Genomic DNA, 22,978 nt, shown 5'->3' with positions numbered 1-22,978 from the left:
TAACAATCATTCTTAGTCTAGACTAAGGTATTATTTGGTCCGACAGCGCATCCGCCCCAAAACAGTCTAGTGTGTCTCGTGCTTTCACCGCAACTGTTGCTCCAGGCGAAACTCGGCACATTCCTGGCAGAGTCACATAATCCCCGGATATTCAGATCGATAATCAGGATGATCTGACTGAATCTATCTATCTGTCAACCACTTGGCCTTCTCGTGTCTGGTGACTCTTCTTGGGTTGACCTTATCCTGATCATGTTGTCCTTGGACCTTGCTCCCGCATGGGCTGATCAACATCCGCCAACATGGTTATTGGGTCAGATCCTGCTCAATGACCTCATGAGGAATGTTGATTGACTTGTCTCATGTTTTGACCAGACGTTTGAACAAATGTTGGTGCTAGTAATTAAATCAGATGGTGAAGAACCGCAGCTAACTGAGGATCGTGTCCGACAACTTGTAATCTAGTGTCTCATATATGACAAGAGAATTCGTTGATGCCACAGTTTGTTTTGAGAATCAACTTCTTCAAAGGTTTCGCCCCCTGAATTTATGACGGCAGAAGACTTGCACCCCTCGTTATGGGAAGAAGGCGTGGTGAATATCTAGGAAAGCTGCTGGGCGCAAGCGGAGAATACGGCCGCAATGCTATGGTTTGAGGACTGACGAGATTATTGGAAACCCGGATTGAAGAAACAACAGCTGCGAAAACAGATTGTCCCGCCGCTTGGCTGGGAACCTCATCTGTGATAGCCCCATATATCCGTACGCGAACAGAAGTAAGGGTTGCCTGGTCAGCGAGGTTCAAACGGCGTCGTCGTACCCATCTGTTTCTACTCAGCACACTAGTGTGAGTCGAATTGGCGGCAGTGACCACCTTGAAGGACCAGTTCAGTAGGCTGTGGACTTGCATGACGATATGATGGGCCTGATCCATCTCAATCAGCCGTATGGAAAGGCGTCTTTTCTCGCAGGCTTCGGAATGTTTCATGTGAAGAAAAGACGCCTTTGCCGTGGGTCGTGAGGTTCGTGAGATGGCTCTTTTGTCGCCTTTCTTTTTCGTCCGTTTGCCTTCGGTGTGTTCGCTGTAAGCAATGGAGAATCCTCGGTGGTACACTGGACGGCTTCCTTGATGGTTTCCCTTGAGAGGCAATAATCGACGTGATCATTGAATGCTTTATCCTCTGCGATCTGAGGCCTGGAGCAGATTGGACAATCCCAGAATTCCGTTTGGCTTTCTGAGTTAGGAAATACGGTTGTGTCGCCTTCTTTGTTCGTTTGCTCGGTGTGGGAAATTTCCTGGCTGAGCTTCTCCAACTCGTTGATGTCGTCTTGCCTTTCCTGGCGCGCAGCTTCCTCGAAAGCTTCCTCTGCACCAATTTGCTCTTCTGTCATTGCATCAGACATTTTGCCCGCGACAGACCTCGACTGCGATGCCGCGCCAAAGAAATTAACATCCACTTTCTTCGTGCTGATCAGATTGGTGCAGCGGAGACCAAGAAGTCGGAGTTTCATATTTGGGATCTCCTTTTCCAGCTTCGCTAACATGGGGAGTGAGAATGCGTAGAGGTCTTTGGCGAGGGAAACGGCTCTGGGCGGCTGGCATTGTCTGGAAAGCACTTCAAATGTGGCCAGCTTGACCTTGAGGACTAATGTACGACCTTTGCACTCTGTACGAGCCAAGTCCTTCTCAAGTTCCTGCGCCGTATCCCAGAGTTTCTCTCGGAGTAATTGTTTGTCGCCGATTTCATTGAACGTGCGCTCAGTGCCGACACTCTTTCGTTCATAGTTCTCCACGGGCTGAACCTGCGTTCTTCCCAAGCCGAGAAAGCACTGAATCAGGAAATGGAATGCTTTTTCACCGAACAGTCGCGTCAAAAAGGCACGCTGAGGGTAAATGTCACCGCATGTCTTTATGCCGATTGCATCAAGTTCACGCTCAAACACACGACCGACACCGTTCACTTTCCGGACCGGGAGAGTTCTCATGAACTCCATGATCGCATCTCTCTCATTTGGGACACGAAACTGTCCATTCGGCTTGTTGCGATTGGAACAGATCTTGGCGATCTTCGCGTTGGCTGCGATACCTGCAGAGACTGAGATCTTAGTGGTTTCCAGGACCTCCGCCCGCATACGACTAACAGCCTCCTCCGGGTCTAGGTTGTTTTCTGTGCAATAAGAAGTAATGTTGAGATATGCTTCGTCAATGCTTGCGCTCTCGAAGAGAGGATCGTACTGAGCGAAAATAGCACGAATCTCCTGCGCTTTGGCGGTGTATTTCTCATAGTTCTGAGGAAGGCAAATCAACTGTGGGCAGAGTTTCTTGGCCACAAAGGATGCCATTCCGCTGCGACAGCCGTACTTTCGAGCCTCGTAGTTACAGGTTGTCAGGACTCCCTTTCCGACAGCCATGGGCACAGTCTTGAGCTCAGGCCGGTCAAGCTCTTCAACAGCCGCGAAGAATGCATCGCAGTCAACATGTACCACGTATTGAGAAAGATCTCTCGTCAGTTCCAATTCCGCAATCAGCTCGTCGGCCTTTCTCAGATCTTGCGACAGGTCCAATTTCTCTAGGCGAGCCTTTTCTTTCAAGATGCGCTCGATTTTGGTTGTTAGAATCCTATCCCGGTTTTGCTCATGATTGAAGAATTTAGAGCCTTTAGATGCATTATATATGATCTCAGATACCTTTGTATTTTTAGCTTCTGCTTCTTCTCATAATGAAAGCTGCATAGTCTATACCTTTCGCTGGTCAACGGCATCCTGACCCGCCTTCGTTAAAGATGGTCCTAATAAGTGATACTTCAGAGTTTCGTCTTTGTCAGACGCCTCTTTCGAAGGTGACTGGCCATTTCCATCAGACTCCTCATCTTTCGATGCCATTTTTATTCCAGTAATCTTTCTGACGGTGATATGAAAGTGGTGTCGCGAGGATTTCCTAACCAGGCAGCTAATGAGACGCCTTGCCACGTGACCTCGCGTTTCAACCCGTGTTGCTTGACGTGGTTCTCGGCGTCATCAGGTCTGTCCTGTCAGGGCGATCAGCTATTTCCCTGCGTCCTGCCTGCGTCTGCTGCCCCTCATGTGGATTTTGGATTCAGAAGGCGATTTCTTAGAGGGTATTAATTCTTTCTTCACCAACCTTGACCCTAATCTTGACTTACTCTTACCTAGGGAAGCGCGTGTGGTTGCGGCCTGGGAAGAAGTATCTCTTCGGTCGGATAAGGCAAGATGGCGGTATGGCCAACCCTTTTGGAAATTCAACACGCAGTATAGCAACACGTACTAATCAAGCATTTTGGCAGTCCGCCATGCCATTCAACATTCTTCGATATCCAGGAAACACATGGTGATTGAGGTGTCACCGGTCAAACCTGGCGATGGAGTACGATATCCCCTCACAATGTCAATCTCCGCTGCTCTGCTAATTTGGCCCAGTCGCATATTTACACGAAATCAGAAATCACCATTCATGACCAGGACTCCAAATGTGGGACAACAGTCGATGGGGAGCCAATACAAGGTGGAAATAAGAAATTGACTGCGGAAGATCATATCATCAAGCTCGGAAGATACCAGCATGCACTGCGGTAAGCACTTCGGCTGAGATGAAGAGAACAACAGCTCATTTGTGGATTGTGCTCAGGATCAAGTGGCAGCCTACGGTCCTCACTTTCTCCTTCTCCTCGAAAGAACTCAAAGCGAAAGATCCCCTGGCGCACGTCCGCTCTCGTCTCGAAGATCTGGACATCAAAACGATTATTCCGTATGTCGTCGGTCAAACCACGCATGTTGTCCAAAGCAAGCGCAATACGGCCAAGGGTCTACAGGCGCTGGTGAACGGGAAATACATAGTACAGGACTCATACATCGATGCGCTTGTGTATGCTGCAACGCCGAGTGATTTGGAGAATCTGGAGTCACTGTCGCCTCTGGAGACCGATTTCGACGCTGCATGGCCGGACCCGACAGAGCATCTCCCACCTCCGGGGAAGGAAGCCGTCCATCGGCCCGCTGAGGCATTTGCACCGAGGGCCGACAGAATCAACATCTTCGAGGACTATACTTTCGTTTTCTGGGATGCCTCGCAATTCAGCAACCTGCAGGATCCAATCAGCAACGGGCACGGAAAAGCCCTGCTATACCCGCTGGAAAATGGGGTGACTACTGCTGAGGAGATTGTCCAGTTTATGAGGAATGCTGCTGGTCAGAAAGGCCTCGGTGGGGAGAGGGATAGCCCTGGAGGGGTAATCCTTGTCCGATTTCGTTCCAAGGGACAATGGGAGAACTGGTCAATTGAACTGAGCAACCAAGTCGCTATAATGACCGATCAGCGAGTTATTGAGCAGAACGAATTCCTTGACGCCATTCTCGCAAATGATGCGTCCTGTCTGTGTCAGCCTTTGCCCGAAACGGAGTCGAGCCCTGAAGTTGGGCGAACGCCAGCATCACAACTCCCAGCGACTCCCGATGAATACGTCGAGGTGATTGGTGATTTCCAAGCGGTCGAGGAGCCAAGTGAGCCAGCTAGAAAGAAGGCCAAGTCTTCGAAGATTCGGCCCATTAGCAGCAAAGTGAAATCCTTTGACGATGAATTTGACATATCCTCGATTCCCACCTACACACAAAACGAACGAGCTGATTTGGTCGATTTGCAACCAGTTCAGGACATACCGCCTTCATCCGAATTACCCTCGCAACAGCCCAGCATTCTCGACAATGAAGAAGATCTAGTTTCCAGTCTCTTGCCTGGTGCGACTGCAATGAAACGTCGGCGAGCTGAGACCGTACAGCGTAGCCTTGGAGAGTCACAAAGCCTTCCTAAAACAGAAGAACCTCGCAAACCCAAACGACAAAAATTGGACGTGCTCGAGGCGGCACGGCAGCATCGGGAAGCGGAAGAGGACGCCCAGCGCAAGCGCCGCCAAGAAGAAGAGGCATCTCTTCAAGACTCTCTCAGAGATACGAACGTCGAGAAGCTCAGAGATCTAGCCATTGTGGAAGAGATGGAACTCAAGCCCCGTCCTCGTGCCACAGAGGACAGTCGATGGGATGAGCGATGGAATGGACGCAAGAACTTCAAAAAATTTCGCCGGAAAGGCGAGCCCGGTCAACCTCGGCATCGCATTCAGACGGTTATTGTTCCCTTGGAGGAGGTGACACGGAAGGACTTTGGCATCGGCGATCATTACTGGGTCACCAGCCATGCAACGTCGAATCCTAAACCATCAGAGAGCCAGCGCGAGCGCTCTCTGAGCCGGGATGGGTCGTCTCGTGCCCAGTCCCAGTCCCAGTCTGTTTCTGTGTCTGCGTCTAGGGTCGAGTCTGCGACACCAGCTTCTCGAAGTCAGAAACGGCTTCGAGAAGAGGGTGACTCAGATAGTGATGATGAGCTTCGTTTTAGATTTCGTCGCAGGCGATAACGGTGTCGAAGTTCATTGTAATATATTTATAAAATCTTGTGAATAACAGACCAAGCGAAGGTCTATCTATTTTCTCTCTTCTTGCTCTAGTTGAGGGTAGTTATCAGCGGAGTCCATCCATCTTATCACTGAAGAGTCTAGACTAGGCTCAGCCAGAAATTGCGGGTCAGCCCACAACAGTGGCTCCCTTGACAAATTCATGGAATAATTAGTGGTGAATGGATCGGAGGATTCTCACTTCTCAATCTCATTTGGAATGAAAAGAGGCTAGAGCTAGATTGATCAAAGTATGGATTCTAAGTCACTAGTAGCCATCATAGTTGAGAAGGATCCCCATCTCGTTCGGCAGGCTGATTTGACTAGTGGGACGATGGATCCTGGCCGTTTGGGCGGTGGAACAATAACAGAAGAATAGAATTGAATCATCAAAATAATGATACAAATGAGTGGATCTTCATCGTTTCAGCTCACTATGTATGAATGATATGAGGAGATATTAGCCAGGACGATCTCCGGCAGGAAGTTATCTAGCATAGTTGAAGTGATGGCTCTCTCAGTACTCCGTATCTGGTGATGCTTCTAGAAGTAAAAATAGCATAGTACTCCACCTCGTTTTGATTGGGACATGGCAGTACTTAACTATTGAATATCAGAATGAAATTGACTATGTATCAATATTAAGCTAATTACATTGTCAATTACAGGAAAATTAGCTTCCTTTACAGCAGATGATCAGAATAATGAGGGAACTATCCTGTTACCTCCTTGGTTGTCCGCCTTGAATGACAGCCTTGGACAAATTCTGCCGGTCACACCCCCATCTGTATCTATCTACTAGTAGTATCTACGTACCCCTACTGATTTCCTCCGTGGTGATCTCCCTCCCATCCCGGGATTGAATTGAATCAAATCAACTCACGCACTGTCAACTATTAATTCTCATTATTGCCCTTTTCTGTCTCAAAATTTTCTTCCACCTTTTTCTTCCAACGCCTGGTTGCGTCCCTTGATTCCCTTTGCCGTCCGTCTCTTCTTATCTTCTACGATTCTGCCTCCCTTCTCTTTCTCACCTCTTCCTTGACTGCATCCTCGAATAAACGTCTCTCTGTCTGAAGCTGCCCAACGACCTGACTGCTTGAGCACTGGTTCCCCTCTTTCTTGTTCTGCATGACTGGTGCAAAGGACATATACTCTCGCAGCATTATTGCTGCCATGAAATACATTGGCTGCTCTTGATGCCTACCTGAATTTATCACTTGCTGGTATTCCCTCCCTCTGGTCCATTTCTATCCGGTTGTTGCTTCCTTCGAATCCTTCTATCTTCTCCGCACAACCTCATGTTCGACACGGCACATTGTCGACGTTCGCTGACAGATACTGATCCGCGAGACTGTAGACCTTCACCATCCTCACGATTTACGACTCTCGCTTTACTCCTCTGGCGTTGGGTGACTTCTTTCCGCTTCCTCGTCCTGCTCCAAATGTCCTCTGAGTTGTTTTCATCCCCGTCATCGCCCCACATGATCTCGACCATCCCTCCTCCTCGTCCTATCTCTGTCAACTCGCTGGAGAGAATTCCAGTGATTCCTACCCTTCCATACTCCAAAGAAGCAAGTCGAAGTGCCAGCGCGGGATTTGAGATTCACGATGACCCGATTCCTTCCGCTACTGAACCTGGTCAGCCGGACTGCCAGACTACAAATCCTGCGGCGGAGGAGTTGCAGGTAAAGTCGATTGGATCCCAACCGTATAGATCTGGAGTGCGCTTTCATGATCTTCCGGCCGAAGTTCACGAGGCCATTCTCGACCATCTATTCGGGGAACGTGTTTCGGCGCTTACGATGGGTGCTCCTGGGAAGTCTGCACGTAATTGGAGCAGATGTCTACGCCATCCCAGGAGAAAGGTGCTCTCCGATCTTGCCCTTATATCGCCTGTCTGGAGGGTTCTCGTGCAAGATCGAATCTACAGACATAGTCAGTTGTGCCTCGCCCACTGCTCTCTTTGCTACTAACCGGGCATGACAGTCAAGATCAAGGGCACCACTGATGAATTGACGGAGAGCGCAAGTTGGTTTAGTGCACATCCCCATCTGGCCAAGTATGTCCGTCAGGTCGAGATCTGGGTGCCGGTCTGGGGCAACCGGGCAGCCAGGAGTGTCACGGTCTATCAGCCGCGCCGGCGGTTCCATGACGAGCACATAGCAGTGATGGATGTGACGGCTCTTCTGCATGCCACAATGGCGTGGGAAAATCCTGATACCTTTCATCCGCGTGGCCACACCTTCTACCTATCCAGTCACAATGCCACTCTGGAGGACATTTTCCACCATGTAAAGGCGTGCTTTCCCGAGGCACGGATTCTCACCCTTGAAGGGGGTCACTGCAAGAAACCGCCTATGATTCGGCATTTTAGGAACGATCCATACGGGCTGGCTGGAAAGGAGCGCCTTCCGGTGTTGCCGAACATACAGATTTTTGTTATGCGTGGAGCGTGGAATATCATGCGAGACTACCAGCACTGGCGCAACCTGTCTCAGGCGTTGCCGGGTTTGCAAGAGTGGCACTGTGCGTACGCGAAACCGAAGATCGAGGGCTATGATACCATTGCCAAGATTCTGCTCAATCCGCCGTCCTCCCTACTTCACCTCAACATCAGCCTGGAAGGCTTTTCCAACAAGGAAAGCACGCACTCTTCCTGGTTCAGCGATGGGGCGCAACCACCACACCTGTGTCGCTTGTTGGGAGAATTGGCCCCTAGACTCATGTCGTTGACCTTTACGGGCAAGGTCTGCGCATGTTTTTTCCACGCAACCAGCAACACTTCGCCGCCATGGCCCAAAGCGTCAAACCTCAGATACCTAGATCTGGCAGTCAAGACGTGCTGCCGCGAAAAGAAGGCGGGATCGGTCTTTCCGTTCTTCGAGGACTTTTCCGGCATCGGGAATATGAACTTCATCCGCTCCTTCGAGAAGCTGGTCGTGGGAGCGGTCCAGAGCCTCGGAGTCCATCCGTCTTTGAATCAGATTCGCATCCGTTTCATCGACCTCGACTCGGCCTGTCCCCTGCTCAATCCGTACTTTCAGCTTTCCAGAAATCTATGCACCGGCCTGTGGAGCGACCGGATCCTGTATGCGCTGAACGAGTTTCGACCCCAGGCGCGATTCGTCGAGCTCAGAGATGGCATCTACCCGCAGTACGGGCCTAACTCGCAGATCGTCGGGGCTGTCCTACCTCGCGCGCGGCCCCTGAGTATACATGCCTGCGCGTACAAGATTATCGCTGATGCTGGGAAGCCTTGACCATGGGACACTTGGCTCGACGATTTATGCCACAACAAAAGGCCATGAGGCCAGACTCCCAGAGGAGTTGAAGACACGCTGTGATTCGATTCGACTTTACCTGATGCCTGTTAGCCATGTGATTTAAAAAATTTTGTTCAGAGTACAATACCCTTGCGTTCATCTGATGGATCGCTGAATGAGCTTAATGAATCAATGAAAATGAGAATGAAAAGCCCAGTGCCTGACCGTGTAATGCCCATGTCATTATGTACCTTCATTTCTACCACCCACTTAATATACATGCCTCACCCAGTCATTGAACAAAATCATTCAAGCCGAGCCAGTGCCTACACCCGCCACATCCTCAACAATAACGCCCAGAATCCAAACATTGACCACGAAGAAAAACAAACTCGCCAGGAACAACCCCGGGACGAAGCTCGACAGGCCCAGGAACTCGAGCTTATAGCCCTGTTGAAGCCAGAGTGCCTATGGATTTACCGTCAGCATCAGCATCAGAATCAGCGGAGAGAGTGGAGAGTGGCGCACCTGAGCAACAACCCACAACAGCCCAACCAGTATCCCCTTCCTCGGATACTTCATCAACGATGAAGACGGGAGATAGAACGGGAGGAAGATAAGGTACCAGAGGAAATACTACAGCGCCATCAGCATCTTCGTTCTCCATTTAAATAGGACAGGGAAGGAGGTAGACATACCTGACTCGTGCAAACTTTGTTAAACGTCACAAACGCAAACGTCTGCGCGAGCATCGTCCCCGCCAGACTCCTCTTCCCCAGGACCAGCGGGATGACTACCACGGCCAGGAGGAGCTGGGGGATGAAGGCGAGGGACTCAAAGGCCGTCTGGGTGCCGCCTGCGGCGGAGAGGTAGAGGAGGGTGCTGTAGGGGGAGAAATTGTGGCGGTGGTCGATGCGGGTGAGGTGGTGGAGGTAGGTGTGTTGGGCGAAGGGGAGGCCGTAGAGGATGTACATTGAGATGTTGAGGGCAGAGAAAGTGGCCAGCGCGACGAGGGTGAGGTGGATGCGGGCAGGGGTGAGGAAATGGAGGGTCTTGGATAGGAGGTTCTCGTCCTTCCCTTTCTCTTGCGCAGCTGTAGCTGAATCCGCAGCCGGCGGTCTAGAGGTAGGAGGAGGCGAGCCGTCCCTGCGCGCATCCAACCACCAAAGAACCGACGGCCCATAAATAAACGGATAGATCTTGAAATGCACGCCCAACCCCAGAATCACACCCGCAAGGGTCACCCGCCGACTCAGCACCGCCCACAACAACCCCACAACAATAACCCCGAGCAACCCCTCCGAGCTGCCCCGGGTGCTAATATTCGCAACCATGGGGTTCAGCAGCCAGACACTCGCATACTTCAGCGCACGCGTCGGACTCATCCCATACGCCGACACCAGCGATCTGGCGATCAGCCACCCCGCGACGACATCCGCGAGCGCAAACAGCGCCTTCCCGAACGAGAAGAAGCCCGGGACGTCCCATGTCGTCGGGAGGAGAAGCCAGGCGAGCAGCGGCGTGTAGCGGTACGTGTCGCGCGCGTAGGGAGATGCCCCGCGCGAGACGTACCGCGCTGCGTCGGTGAAGACGAGGTAGTCGATGTCGGTGTATTTGATGGGTGAGTGGGCGTCTTGCCAGGCGCCATAGACTAGGAGGATTGCACGCATGGCAATCGACGCGCCGATGACTTTTGTGGGGGAGCTGAAGAAGGATGCCATAGTGGATTTGAGCACCTGCCCCAGACTTGGATGATAGGTCGGTTGGTTGTCTGGATGGACTTGCGAAGGTGGGCGCAAGCAGCTATGCGAGGCCAAGGATGTTGAAAATCTTTGGCAATTTAATCATGGACGATTTGTTGCGTCCACTATGCTAGAAGCGACCTTTATAATCGATCCATGGTTAATCAGTCTAATTCTGGTCGGGTCTTTGTACATGATGAGGAAGTGGATTGATGGGATGTTTTGCAATCTACGGCTGACTCAGCAAGATGCTAAGCAGCGGCCAATCATATCACAGATCATAAACTGTTCTGGACCAGACAATAGCAGCCCTGAGGGACCTAAGGAATACCCAACAAGCGATATGCATCAAGAATTGGTAGTAGAGAGGTGTTGGTATATGGTTCGTATCTCAGATCATCAATCAGAATATGCGCCTTGACCAAGTTCGTGTACGTCGTAATCCCCACATATCGCCAGAATATTCACGCACGTCAACAAGCCGATGTATGCATATGAACAAAAGTGCAGATCGATTGTACAAAGATTGGATATCAAGAAAAGAGTACATTGAAGAAAGGATGAAAGGCAATCAAGAATCCTCCAGAATGATAAGACTCGTCCTTATGGTTGAGCAAGCGAGTAAAAGGGCACAGATGGGTTCATATAATAGGTTGAATCAGTCATAGGACTGCCAAAGAAGCCAGGTGCATTGCTGCCGTACTTCACGTGCTTCTCATTCTGGACAAATGACATATCGTTCGTGTTTTCCGTCTCTGAGAATCCCGGCCAGATGGTGGAATCGCTCCAGCTGAGGAAATCCCAAAGTTGCTGGCCGGCCGTCTCGTCCATGAATGGCGGTGCCATCGGATCTATCATTCCACCGTCATTCGCAATGGCGACTCCTCGGCCTGGTTCGGTGTGTGCTGAGACTGTTCCAGGTATCATTCCGGATATCATGCCTTGGCGCCCGTTGGCGCAGTGTCCACTGGCTAGACCGCTCGCTGCGCCTCCCATGTCAGATCCTCTTTTGCTGGCTTCGAGTATTCTTGAGACGGCTTCCAGCGTCCGCTTGGCCGTGGGACTCCAGGGCTGCAAGCGTGCCAATACCATCATCGCCGTCTCGACCTGTGACTGACACGACTGGACAGACGCTCTGGGCTCAGTCGCTGTGGCGTCATTGAGAAACAGACCCATAAGAGGAACCATTGTTGCCTGGTAGATGAGCCAGGCCGCATTCCAGCCTGACATTTGATGTGACTGTGCCGTGGAGGAGATATCTTGAATTGTGACTTCGGCGATCTCTCTGCATCTCTCAATGGCGGTCCTTTCTTCCGACCTCAGCGCTATGTAGGGAACTCGCCGCATAGCATAGCTCAACAGGGTCGGCCGGTACAGGAGCATGCGCTGGTTATAGTAGCGCCATCGCATCACAGTTCGCGTATTCATAATCGATTCGGAGCATGGTTCATGGTCTTTCAGGATGGAAGGCAGATTTTCGTACCAATCCAACAGCTGACTGTCCAGGTGGGACATTTCGGCATGTTTCGTCAACGGTGCGACAGCCAGGACCTCTTGTATCTGTGTGGCAATCTTGCAGAACCGGATGTTTTCAAGGAGCGGAAGGATATCGAGAACGTTTCCCTGTTGTTGGTTAGAAACGACGGGATGTTTCAGAGGCAGTAGACGTACGGTTTCTCTGTGATTGGGCAGCTTGACTGTAATGGTCGGTCCAAGACGACCCATGCTGGGTCGACCCAGAGTCATTCCGCCCCACGTATCCATACAGAACAACGACCACCATGTTCGGCGTTTCAGATCCATGGCTGAGATCTTCTGTTTGTTCGACGCATCCTGACTGTAGGAAAACTCCTTGTGCAAACCCAAGGCGGCCGCCATGCGGAGCGCGGCTCCCATGAGTGAGTAAGCCAGATTTGGCTCACTCGTGTAGTGCAAATAATAACCGCCGATCAGTCCCAGGGTCTGGATAGTTTCCAGATGAGAGGATCCTAACGAATCCAGGCTTAAATAGCTTTTAGAGCGCTGGTAATAAATCTTGTGAGACATGTCGTCGGACGGACACGCTGCTATGCTTCCCAAGGCAAAGACAATGTTTAGCAGTCCGAGCCAGCGGTCGTCTCTGCGGTGCCCGGAGAGGTATGTCTCGCGAAAAGCCTGTTCGTCCAGCATAGGCACGAACGGCTGGAACCAGGTGAAGTATGCGTCGAGCAGTTGCATATCAGTCGCTTGCATATGAGCCTGGGGGGGTGTGACCGAATGCTGCTCGGACAGTTGGATGTGCCAGTTCTGATGCTCAGATGTTGTTGAGTAATCTTGCGTTGAATCTCGGTGAGCAGCGACCGCTGGTGTCCGAGAAAAATAGGAAAGAGAGCCTGGATCAAGCCAGACGATAACTTTCAAGACGGCGTGTATGGATGATACGCCTAGGTATGAGGAAGGCTGTTTAGCTGAGAGGGATAGAGCATTTACATCGTCCGAAATTCCATTCGTTATGTCGCTGCTGCTCTGGTTTCGGCTGTCGCTTGATTCTTCTGGCATCGTCTGCAATGACTCCAAGTTGCCATCTTCGTTGGATATGGGGGAAACGTGCGCGTCAACAGACGCGGAGGTGGCAGGAGAAGCCGGATGTTGTGCCTGCGTCTGCGACGGGCCCTTACTCGAGAGCTCCAGAAGCTTCTCGCGGGATAGACTGAAAAGGGCCTCGGGGGAGGTGCTGGGAAATAACTTCTCCAGGACGCTCCGATACTCGTCTAGAGTGGTCGACAGTTTTTCCACATGCCTATAGCGTTCAGCTCACTTGTTCCGACTACTCCGTGGAAAAGATGGAAGCTCAGAACAGAGCTCACACGCAAATAAGGAAAGAGGAGAACACACCTCCGGGAAGGACGGGGATCTGAATAATGGCACAGATCGGCCTTCTTGTACCATCTACACGCCTCACATGGTTTCTCACCATCGCATTTGATCTTGCGATGCCGGCATGAGGTGCAGGCCCGGAGGGTGGTGACTCTCCGCCCTACGGACTGCTGGCGCTCCCGACCCTTGGCCTGGGTTGAGGCCCCGGGGTTCTCAAAACCCTCAAAGGTGTGAAACATGGCAAGGGACGAGCTCTGGTGATATCAAGTCAGACCTTTAGCAAGCAAAAGGCACCACGCAGCTGAGACATGCTAGGGTCTAATCAGCCAGAGAAGGCCATTTGTGCAGACGGGACAATGTTTTTTTGGTGCGGGTATGGTGTAGATGCAACCAGGATGCAGGCCGTCGTCGAAAAGATGGAGAAAGCTGGGGGATGAAAAAGTAGAAAGAAGAGAAGAAAGTACTAAAGATAAAATTAAAAAGGGGATCACGGCACAATGGTCCTGCAGGCGATAAACGGAGCCACAAAACAGGACGTCGTATGATTGTGTGGGTGGTAAAAGTAATTATAAGAGTATATGGGAGGAAGATGGAAGAAAAAGTTCAGGTGCAGAATCAGAATCAACTGGAGGGAGACTAGAGTGACTGTGAGAGGACTTAGAAGGGCAAAGCACAGAGAGAGAGAGAGAGAGAGAGAGAAGATGGTTCGCGAAACTTTGCATGGAAATGCTGCAATTCCACTTTGACAATGTCTCTCTTTTTCCAAGCGATATCATTACTATTGTCGTTATTTTATTATGATCATTTTAGCACTCTACTCCAGCTGTTAAACAACAACATCTACTACTACCCTAGTAATAGAAGCGAAAAAGTCCCTGAAAGATCGTCACCGTCAACTGTCCGGGTCTGCTGCTTTTTCCCCCGCATTCTGGGGTTTATTTTCTCTCATGGTGACTACTAGTCTGCATGGCAGCATGAGTCCCTCCATTCTCCAGATTCTCACCTCGCTTATCCTTTCTTCCATTTGCCTCGTTCTCCGGGGCCAAAAGGGGAGGGGAAAGACTAATATTGATCTCCCTCTTGCGTCTCCGAAGAAGGCGAACAGTTAGATCCGGCCACTGCATTAGTGGCTTTCGGTCCTGCCGGCACCTGAACGGGCGCCTGTCGACTCATGATTCATCACTGATTGGCAGATCCAATTGCCATTCCAATCACTCACCATCTCTCTCCATTCATTCTGTCTATTCCCTGTTGGACGCGTAAGGTATGATGAGTTCATGACCGCCGAGTAAGGGAACTTTAATAGATTCTAGACGGAGCGAATTGTTGGGTTCCGGATTTTGGTTAAGCAAAGAAAGTCTTCCTCACCGGTCTTCCCTTCTGTTGGTCTGTTCTGGCCCTTTTGCAGTCTATCTCTTATACTCCATTCTTGCTGACTCGATCCAAGAAACAGGAGAAATGCAACATGAAGTACCGAATACAAGAACAAGGAATTCCCGAGTACTATAGATACATGGCAGACCATCTCTGATAGCGCCGGGGCCTCTTCTACATGGGTGCTATGCAGCATGAGAATATCACAACGGTAGTGAGCATAGCGCCGAGTTGAAACCCTCGTCACTCTGAAACCCGACCACGAGTCCGGGGAGATGAGTCGGGACCTTCGCGACCTGCTATTTGACGAACAATACTTCCGTGGGTGTAAGGTTGATTTCCCCGCAAAACGGAGGACCAAGAAGTCCTCATACTTCTTGCAGACAGGCAGCAATGATCAAATCATCTGATTCTCTTTTCGATTCCAGACACCGAGTGGCAAAGGAGTCGTGGTTGGTAAAGAAACCGCACAAGCAGGTATGAGCGGGGAGCGACGGTCACTCATCAAGAAGATCGAGAAATGATCCCTGCACTCATTTTAGTGCAATTCAATATCAATATCAGAGGGTTGCCCCTAAGAACAAGGGCCCTAAGTCCAGGAAGCATAGGTTGGCGTCTATCATCTTATGGCTTATCCTTCACCGGTAGCCTTTTGCCGACAGCCAACCACGAGGCGATCCTTCTGTCCGTGTGCCCAATAACACTAGTGCCTTCTGAGCTGCAATGGTGCCTCATTTCAATAGGAAAAGGGCTCAGTACTGTCCTAGAGTTTTGATCACCTTGACGAGCTCCGGAAAGTCTAATGAGAGGTGAACTCAGGTACTGATCTGGCGTATCATATCAGATTGATGAGCTCCCCTATCACAGACCCCGCGCAAGTCATCCAGGTCCGGTGTCCTTGAATCAAAATTGGAGACTTAATGGCAAGCCAAGACAATTCTGTCAATTGACAGTACCCGGTAAGGAATGCAAGTGTCTCTAACTGCGGACTGTGTACTAAGAGGTGTGGATACCAAAATCCAGAACCAGAAGGCTGCAGGATTAGGTGACCCTTCGGATTCTTGGAAGTTCCGGTGGTTAGTTGGCTTACCCTCGTTCCGATGTGCCAAATCTTCCTTTGAGAAGTACGTAGATACAGAGTACTAAAGGCAGTGCTACCTGATTCTCACCGTGAAAACTGAAAGTCTAAAGATCCAAATATGTTGTTTCGAATCGACCAGATCTTGGGAGGACATGATTAGAGAAGGTCAGTGATACTGGAATTTGCACGATTGCCTGGCCTTTCAGAACAGGAAGTCTCCAAGCCATCCGAAACGTTAGCGTTTCATTTCTTGTCGATCTCAGTAGCAAAATTCGTCTTAGGAAGGCTATGTAGTCTAGAGACTGCGGTGATTACGAAGAACGGTTAACGTTGAACTCTGAGTCTGGTGAGACGAACCGATGGAAGTATATGCCAAGAACTTGAGACATTTCAGTGCTCCTCCCTCCACATCTAATCACATGCTTCCCTTGTAACATTGGGTACATCAGCTGTCTCGGCTTGACGATCAAGAATGTCGAGATGAAGGACTGACTGCTGGCATCCTGATTCTTCTCATGTCTGTGGAGACGGAGAACAATTCCATCAATTGTTGATCCAAATGCAAATGAAGAGGGGTTGCTCGGCTGCTGATAGCCTGTTACTACTGGTATTTCAGACCGTCAGACCATCTCTAGCGGCGTGCCAATGTTCGATTCTCAAGCCACAATGAATGAAATTCTGCGACAAGGGGGGTCTGCTAGCGCTAGCGGCAAATGGATCCGTTCATTAAATGAGGGGCGAACATTGTCAGTAGCAATCTCAGTCACATAAATCACATTCTCGATCTGGAGGAAACTTCTAAGAACAGGTATACCGAATATCTTATGTTTTGTGGCAGGCGCTTGAAGAGTGTCTTTCGCTCGTTGCCTGACCCGAGTTCAACGTGCGGTCACTAATTGATGGGAAAGAATGCCATGGTCAGAAGGAACCATGATTGCCTCAGTGCCCAAAAAACCGGGCCGTCAGGCCCGAAATGAGCGAGGTCCCGGCATAATATCGCACTCCCGAAGCGAAGTTGAGGCACACGGTTGAGGCTGGTGGCAGAATGTAGACTTTAGGGCAAGAGAGTACCAGATTGGAAGGGTTGAGGAGCCCAATCATCGATTCGAATGAAGTATAAAGTCATGTGTCTTCTCAAACACTGCTCGGACAACGAGACCGTTCAGCAATTTCAAAGTGTCCATCTTCATGCCAACAAGCATGAAATGGTATCGATGCTGGTGGAGGCCACAGTGTGCCATGCAAATAGAGCTAGACGGGGGCGTCTCCGTTCCTAAAAGGGAACAAAGTGCGGGGAGGGGTTCTAAACGAGGCTGACCCGTAAGAAGTCCCTTTAGTGTCCAGAAATTGTTGTCCGCTACACAAGACAGTCTAAGTTGAATAATGGAAAGTTATGTCGTACATCCCATTCGCCTGCTTTTTGTTTTCATGAACTTAGTCTCAAGGTGGACCATGGATCATTGCCGCTTCCTGAACACTGGGAGCAGGACGTTGACTTGTGCTTAAGAACAAGAGAAAAGGGTTAAGAGCCAAGCCTGAGGCATGGAGGAGCCCACCTTGGACTAACCCAGTTTGGAATGGAGAAGCCTCCGAGAGGGCAATTACCCAATTTGGCCAGCCTTCCACGTGAGGGGCGGAGAGATCTCCGTGTATCTCCTCATGCTCCGGGCTTATTGAGACGTTGAGATGTTACTGTAGATATGGGAGCACTGGCTCTAAATTCGCGGCATTTCCTGCTGACGGAGGAATGAGGAATCAGAAGATTTCATTCATTCCTTCTCAGTTGAGGCCGGATTCTCCTGAACAACATCAAGCATTTGTTCCGGTCCGTGGGAGCTCTAGTTATCCGTCAGAACACCATCGAAATGTCGAAATTACAACAATTCCCCTTATCTAAGGGCTGGAGCTTTAGAGACAGTGAAGACACGTCGGAAGATGCGTGGATGCCAGTTCCTGTTGTCCCTTCCGTCGTCCATCAGGATCTTCAAGCAAATAACAAGTATGCCAACCTTTCAGTCTGCAATGATCGATCGAGCTAACCATTGTTTTTCCTGAGCTGTACAGGCTGAAGGATCCCTACATTGGATTCAACGAGCTCGAGGCGAGATGGGTCAACGAGAAGTCATGGACCTACAAAACTGTTTTCCAGAAACCGGCTGCTCCTGCTGGGTCTTCCGTTGTTCTGGCATTCGACGGCCTGGACACATTCGCTAAGGTCAAACTTGACGGCAACGTCATCCTCGAGAGCGACAACATGTTCCTTGCCCATCGCGTCGATGTCACCAAGGCTCTGGAAGCCGAGGGTGACCACGTTCTAGAAATCGACTTCGACTGTGCTTTTCTGCGTGCAAAAGAGCTTCGCAAGCAGGATTCCAAGCACAATTGGGCTTCCTTCAATGGTGACCCTTCCAGGCTGAGTGTGAGAAAAGCTCAATACCATTGGGGCTGGGACTGGGGCCCGGTTCTCATGACCGCTGGTATCTGGAGAGAAGTGCGACTTGAGGTCTATTCCGCAAGAGTCGCAGATCTTTGGACCGAAGTGAAACTGGCTTCGGACCATCAGAGTGCTCGGGTTACTGCTTTTGCCGAAGTAGAGTCTGTGAACTCTGATTCACACAAGGCTTGTTTCACTCTCAGCTTGCATGGCCAAGAAATTGCCAAGGAGGAGGTCAGCGTGACTGGGAATGGCACCGCCAAGGTCACCTTCGATGTCAAGGAGCCCTCTCTCTGGTGGCCCCATGGCTACGGCGACGCTACACTTTACGAAGTATCAGTGTCCCTGCGCAAGGAACAGGAGGAACTTCACCAAGCTTCCAAGAAGTTCGGTATCAGAACCGCTGAGGTCATTCAGCAGCCTGACAAGCACGGAAAGTCCTTCTTCTTCCGTGTCAATGGCGTCGATATCTTCTGTGGCGGTTCTTGCTGGATCCCAGCCGATAATCTCCTTCCCAGCATCACTGCTGAGCGATACCGCAAATGGATTGAGCTCATGGTTCATGGCCGTCAAGTGATGATCAGGTAAGCCGTGATCCTCAGCCCTCGTCATCCTCATTGATGCATAGCTAAGAGATACCAGAGTATGGGGTGGCGGGTTCTATGAGGACAATAGCTTCTACGACGCGTGCGACGAACTCGGCGTGATGGTTTGGCAAGACTTTATGTTTGGCTGCGGAAACTACCCAGCCTGGCCCAACCTTCTCGAGTCCATCCGAAAGGAATCTGTCTACAATGTGCGTAGGCTGCGTCACCACCCATCCATCGTCGTTTGGGTAGGCAACAATGAAGACTACCAGGTCCAGGAGCAGGCAGGTCTCACTTACAACTTTGAGGACAAGGACCCCGAGAGCTGGCTAAAGACCGATTTCCCTGCCCGTTACATCTATGAGAAACTCCTTCCAGAGGTGGTTCAGGAATTCTCACCCAGTACTTTCTATCACCCTGGTAGTCCTTGGGGCGATGGCAAGACCACGTCCGACCCCACCGTTGGTGACATGCATCAATGGAACGGTACGTTCACTGCGTCCTACTTGCACTGACCCTTGGCTAAATGCTGGCAAACAGTCTGGCACGGCACGCAGGAGAAATACCAGATCTTCGATACTCTCGGCGGACGATTCAACAGCGAGTTCGGAATGGAAGCATTCCCGCACATGGCAACTATCGACTACTTTGTTGAGAACGAGGCGGACAAGTATCCTCAATCGCATGTCCTTGACTTCCATAACAAAGCCGACGGCCATGAGCGCAGAATAGCTACATACCTTGTTGAAAACTTGAGGACGTCGACAGACCTAGAGGTATGCGAAGCTGCTACTCTCATAATATACTCTTGATCAAGACTGACCTTCAAATGCAGACACACATTTACCTTACACAAGTCGTTCAAGCAGAGACGATGATGTTCGGATACCGGGGATGGCGTCGCCAATGGGGTGATGAAAGACACTGTGGTGGCGCTCTCCTCTGGCAGCTGAACGACTGTTGGCCTACAATCTCCTGGGCTATTGTGGACTACTTCTTGCGGCCCAAGCCTGCATTCTACGCTGTGGCGCGGGTGCTGAACCATATCGCGGTTGGTGTTCGTAGAGAACATCATGACTGGAGCGTGACCCATGCACAGCCTCCCAAGACAAGCAAGTTCGAACTCTGGGTTGCCAGCAGCCTGCAGAAAGAGGTCCAGGGCACAGTGGAGCTTAGGTTCCTTTCCGTCAACACTGGCCTTGAAGTTCGTGAGCGCATTGTGCACGAGAACGTCAGCATCGTGCCCAATGGCACAACCAACCTTATTGTGGACGGTCTAATCGACCACAAAGTCCACTCCGAACCTCATGTCCTTGCTGCTCGGATCTGGGTCGACGGCCAGCTTGTGGCACGGGATGTGGACTGGCCTCAGCCATTCAAGTACCTTGACCTCTCGGATCGAGGTCTTGAGGTCAAGAATGTCTCTGACTCGGAGGATGAGCAGACACTGCTCATCAGCACGCAAAAGCCAGTTAAGTGCCTGGTCTTCGAGGAGCGCGAGGGTGTCAGAATCAGTGACAGTGCGATGGATATTGTGCCTGGCGACGACCAGAGAGTGACCGTCAAGGGCTTGAAGTCGGGTGACGCTCCTCTAAAGTACAAGTTCCTTGGACAGTAGAAGTCGACTTGGTATCCTGGCTACAAGCACTCGCCCGACACACACATTGCGAGGCATTGCATGACCCTTCCATAAAGAGTCCTCTTGCGATGATTACTGTGCATATACCTCGTAAACCAATCTAGCCATGAAGATAGAATAGAATATCTCTTAAACCAAATACTCTCCGCTCTTGACTTCGAACGATTAGACAGGGAAAGCAAAAGTTCTGGTGTCCTAACGCAGATCTTATCAGATAACAATCATCCCAATATGGTTAAGCCTAGCAAAGGAATGACGCGCATCACTGTCAGCCAGCGACAATTTGTACCATCACCCTAATTCCCCCAACACACCAAGTCCCAACGATACCACTCCATGGCAGGTAACAAGCGATCGTGGGAAGGCGATCTGGTGGGCACCGAGAAGACACAGGCAAAAATGGCCGCAGCACCAATTGATGAGCCTTCTTCACATGTTCTCTCCATGTTCGGGACCTTCCGCGACGAACTGGATGAGCACCACGACCGCCGAGAACGAGTCATTAAGACGAGCAGAGACATTACAGCCTTGAGTAAGAAGATGTTCGTTCCCTGTCCGGCCCTTCCCGTCTGCATGCACTCAAGCTCAATATGCATACGCTAACGTCTCCAACTACCAGAATCTTTTCGTTACAACGGTTCGTCAACCGATCAATCCTTCTCCCTCCCATCACGTCAAAATCATTGGACACACTCCATTAACGCTCTCTCAGCATTCGCACAATAAAAGCCCCCCTCCCCGCCTCAATCGCCAAAGAGACCAAAACCCGCTTCGACCAAATCACCGCCCTCTTCCAGAACGTCATCCCCGACGTCACGGGCCTCAACAGCTGGCGCTACCAGCGCCAACTCAGCGGCGCCATCCAGGAATTCATCGAAGCCCTCTCCTTCAACCACTACCTGCAGACCCAAACCCTCATCTCCCACGCCGAAGTCGTCGCCCGCCTTCCCGCCGAGATCCTCGTCACGGAAGAAGATTACCTGATGGGGCTGTTCGATCTGACGGGCGAAATGATGCGGTTTGCGATTACTTCGCTGTCGACGGGCGGGCAGGCGACGCTGGGCCCCGCACTGGCGGATAGTGGCGGTGATGATCTGGCGGCGGGCAATGTCTCCGGCGCTGGTGTGGATCTGCCGAAGCTGCCGGCCACGCAGGCTGGTATTGTGGTTGATTTGAGGGAGATGCGGTCGTCGTTTGAGTTGCTGAGTGTGCCGCGGCGGCATGGGAATAATATGTTTCGGGATATGGTGAAGAAAGTCGATGTGATGCAGACTAGCGTGGAGAAGGTGGAGCGCGCTGCGTATGGGATTTTGGTGCGTGGGAGTGAGCGGCCGTCCGGGTGGACGCCGGATCTGTCGGGGCAGGTTGATATGGAGGTTTATTGATTACGGTCTATTTGAAGTGCAAGGTATCGGCGGTGCAACGTACGAATATCAAGTTAACGATTCCAGGTAATACCAATAGTCATAACATAGTCAATCTCATAAAAGCGTGTACATCATCAAGTAAAAATAGGCATGTACGGAAGGTTGAAGCCCTCATCCCAATCAACGTATACACGCCTCGAAGACGCCCAATTGCCCATTTCCAATTCCATATCGATATCCATGAGCCCTAATCAGCGCGTTCAACAGTTCCATCTACACAGACGGGGACCTCGGATCCTCTTCCTCCGTCAAGATACCCTGCGAGATAAGCTCCTCAGGCTGCGGTCTCCGCTGCAGCTTCTGGTCAAGGTTATCCGCGAGCATATGCTTTTCGAGTTCCTTTGCGTTGGCCTGCAGCGCAGGCGCGGCGTTGATATGTGGGAGGATGTTGCCTATCATGAACCAATCAGCTTTTCTCACTCGAGGTTTCAATCAAGCACGTCATTGGACTTGCATCTCCGCTGGAACGGGTTCAAGAAAAGGAAATACACACGTTCAACGAGCTCATCCCGGCCGGGACGATGCTCGAGATGTTTCTTCAGGCTGTCTGTTGTACGCTGGCGCGCGAGTTCTGCTCTGGCTGCCTGGAGAGATCTACACGCAATACCGGTAATGACACTTAGTATTCGGGCATGGCCAGTGTAGAGTTCGGGGCGTGGTAGTCGATAATCACTTACGGCGCCACGGTAGTATCGAGCAGGATATGTCTTTCTTTGAGATCCTGGGCGTCGGGTCGAGTCTGGAGGTGTTTCTCAAGAGAATTGCGACGTTCCATAAACGAGGCAGAGAGTGGACTCTCGTCGATCTCGGTGTTGGGGATGATAATGTCCATGATAGTAATAGCGATAGCGGGGTGATGATACGAGAGGACTGAAATATATACTTGCGGAGACTCGACTGTGACTACTTCCACGACAACGGGGTTACGAATCTGGTGGAGATGGTTGAGAGGGGATAAGAGCAGATACCAGGTTATTATTAAGTGATGAAGCACGACGTGATGAGGTCCGAAGCGATGATGATGTTGACAGATGAGAATGGAAGTCTAGGTCAAGTGACGATGCGGAGGACAGTTCCACGGGACCTTTGAAGGTAAGTCGGCGGGGCAACAGA

At 50.9% G+C, this 22,978-nt stretch overlaps 8 protein-coding genes across 8 annotated transcripts; 4 read left to right on the top strand and 4 right to left on the bottom strand.

The window, feature by feature from the left end:
* Positions 1–984: 984 nt before the first annotated feature.
* CDV56_107256 (Y-family DNA polymerase) lies at positions 985–2,883 on the bottom strand (the record flags this gene model as incomplete). Its single annotated transcript, XM_026760875.1, has 2 exons — positions 985–2,688; positions 2,743–2,883. The coding sequence occupies 2 exons, from the start codon at positions 2,881–2,883 to the stop codon at positions 985–987; spliced, it is 1,845 nt and encodes a 614-aa protein (XP_026613732.1).
* A 199-nt stretch (positions 2,884–3,082) lies between these two features.
* CDV56_107128 (DNA damage response protein RcaA) lies at positions 3,083–5,423 on the top strand (the record flags this gene model as incomplete). The annotated part of the gene is made up of 4 exons (XM_026760747.1): positions 3,083–3,237; positions 3,340–3,385; positions 3,439–3,590; positions 3,647–5,423. 4 exons carry the CDS (start codon positions 3,083–3,085, stop codon positions 5,421–5,423), a joined length of 2,130 nt encoding a protein of 709 aa, XP_026613731.1.
* Positions 5,424–6,943: 1,520 nt separating this feature from the next.
* On the top strand, positions 6,944–8,722 carry CDV56_106980 (uncharacterized protein; the record flags this gene model as incomplete). The annotated part of the gene is made up of 2 exons (XM_026760599.1): positions 6,944–7,397; positions 7,449–8,722. 2 exons carry the CDS (start codon positions 6,944–6,946, stop codon positions 8,720–8,722), a joined length of 1,728 nt encoding a protein of 575 aa, XP_026613730.1.
* Positions 8,723–9,034: 312 nt separating this feature from the next.
* On the bottom strand, positions 9,035–10,446 carry GPI14 (glycosylphosphatidylinositol-alpha 1,4 mannosyltransferase I; the record flags this gene model as incomplete). The annotated part of the gene is made up of 3 exons (XM_026760502.1): positions 9,035–9,193; positions 9,254–9,361; positions 9,424–10,446. The coding sequence occupies 3 exons, from the start codon at positions 10,444–10,446 to the stop codon at positions 9,035–9,037; spliced, it is 1,290 nt and encodes a 429-aa protein (XP_026613729.1).
* Positions 10,447–11,070: 624 nt separating this feature from the next.
* Positions 11,071–13,562, bottom strand: CDV56_106711 (putative C6 transcription factor; the record flags this gene model as incomplete). Its single annotated transcript, XM_026760330.1, has 3 exons — positions 11,071–12,090; positions 12,139–13,246; positions 13,342–13,562. The coding sequence occupies 3 exons, from the start codon at positions 13,560–13,562 to the stop codon at positions 11,071–11,073; spliced, it is 2,349 nt and encodes a 782-aa protein (XP_026613728.1).
* A 4,081-nt stretch (positions 13,563–17,643) lies between these two features.
* CDV56_106293 (beta-mannosidase) lies at positions 17,644–20,417 on the top strand (the record flags this gene model as incomplete). The annotated part of the gene is made up of 5 exons (XM_026759912.1): positions 17,644–17,777; positions 17,843–18,796; positions 18,855–19,285; positions 19,340–19,575; positions 19,635–20,417. The coding sequence occupies 5 exons, from the start codon at positions 17,644–17,646 to the stop codon at positions 20,415–20,417; spliced, it is 2,538 nt and encodes an 845-aa protein (XP_026613727.1).
* Positions 20,418–20,774: 357 nt separating this feature from the next.
* On the top strand, positions 20,775–21,823 carry CDV56_106204 (translin family protein; the record flags this gene model as incomplete). The annotated part of the gene is made up of 3 exons (XM_026759823.1): positions 20,775–20,980; positions 21,058–21,075; positions 21,151–21,823. The coding sequence occupies 3 exons, from the start codon at positions 20,775–20,777 to the stop codon at positions 21,821–21,823; spliced, it is 897 nt and encodes a 298-aa protein (XP_026613726.1).
* Positions 21,824–22,078: 255 nt separating this feature from the next.
* On the bottom strand, positions 22,079–22,697 carry CDV56_106143 (RPEL repeat-containing protein; the record flags this gene model as incomplete). Its single annotated transcript, XM_026759762.1, has 3 exons — positions 22,079–22,257; positions 22,359–22,459; positions 22,543–22,697. 3 exons carry the CDS (start codon positions 22,695–22,697, stop codon positions 22,079–22,081), a joined length of 435 nt encoding a protein of 144 aa, XP_026613725.1.
* Between the last annotated feature and the right edge of the window lie 281 nt (positions 22,698–22,978).

This window comes from Aspergillus thermomutatus, assembly GCF_002237265.1.
Source record: "Aspergillus thermomutatus strain HMR AF 39 chromosome Unknown NODE_118, whole genome shotgun sequence".
Classification (NCBI taxonomy): domain Eukaryota; kingdom Fungi; phylum Ascomycota; class Eurotiomycetes; order Eurotiales; family Aspergillaceae; genus Aspergillus; species Aspergillus thermomutatus.
The sequence above is the reverse complement of the archived record's forward strand: the minus strand, read 5'-3'. Positions and strand labels throughout refer to the sequence as shown.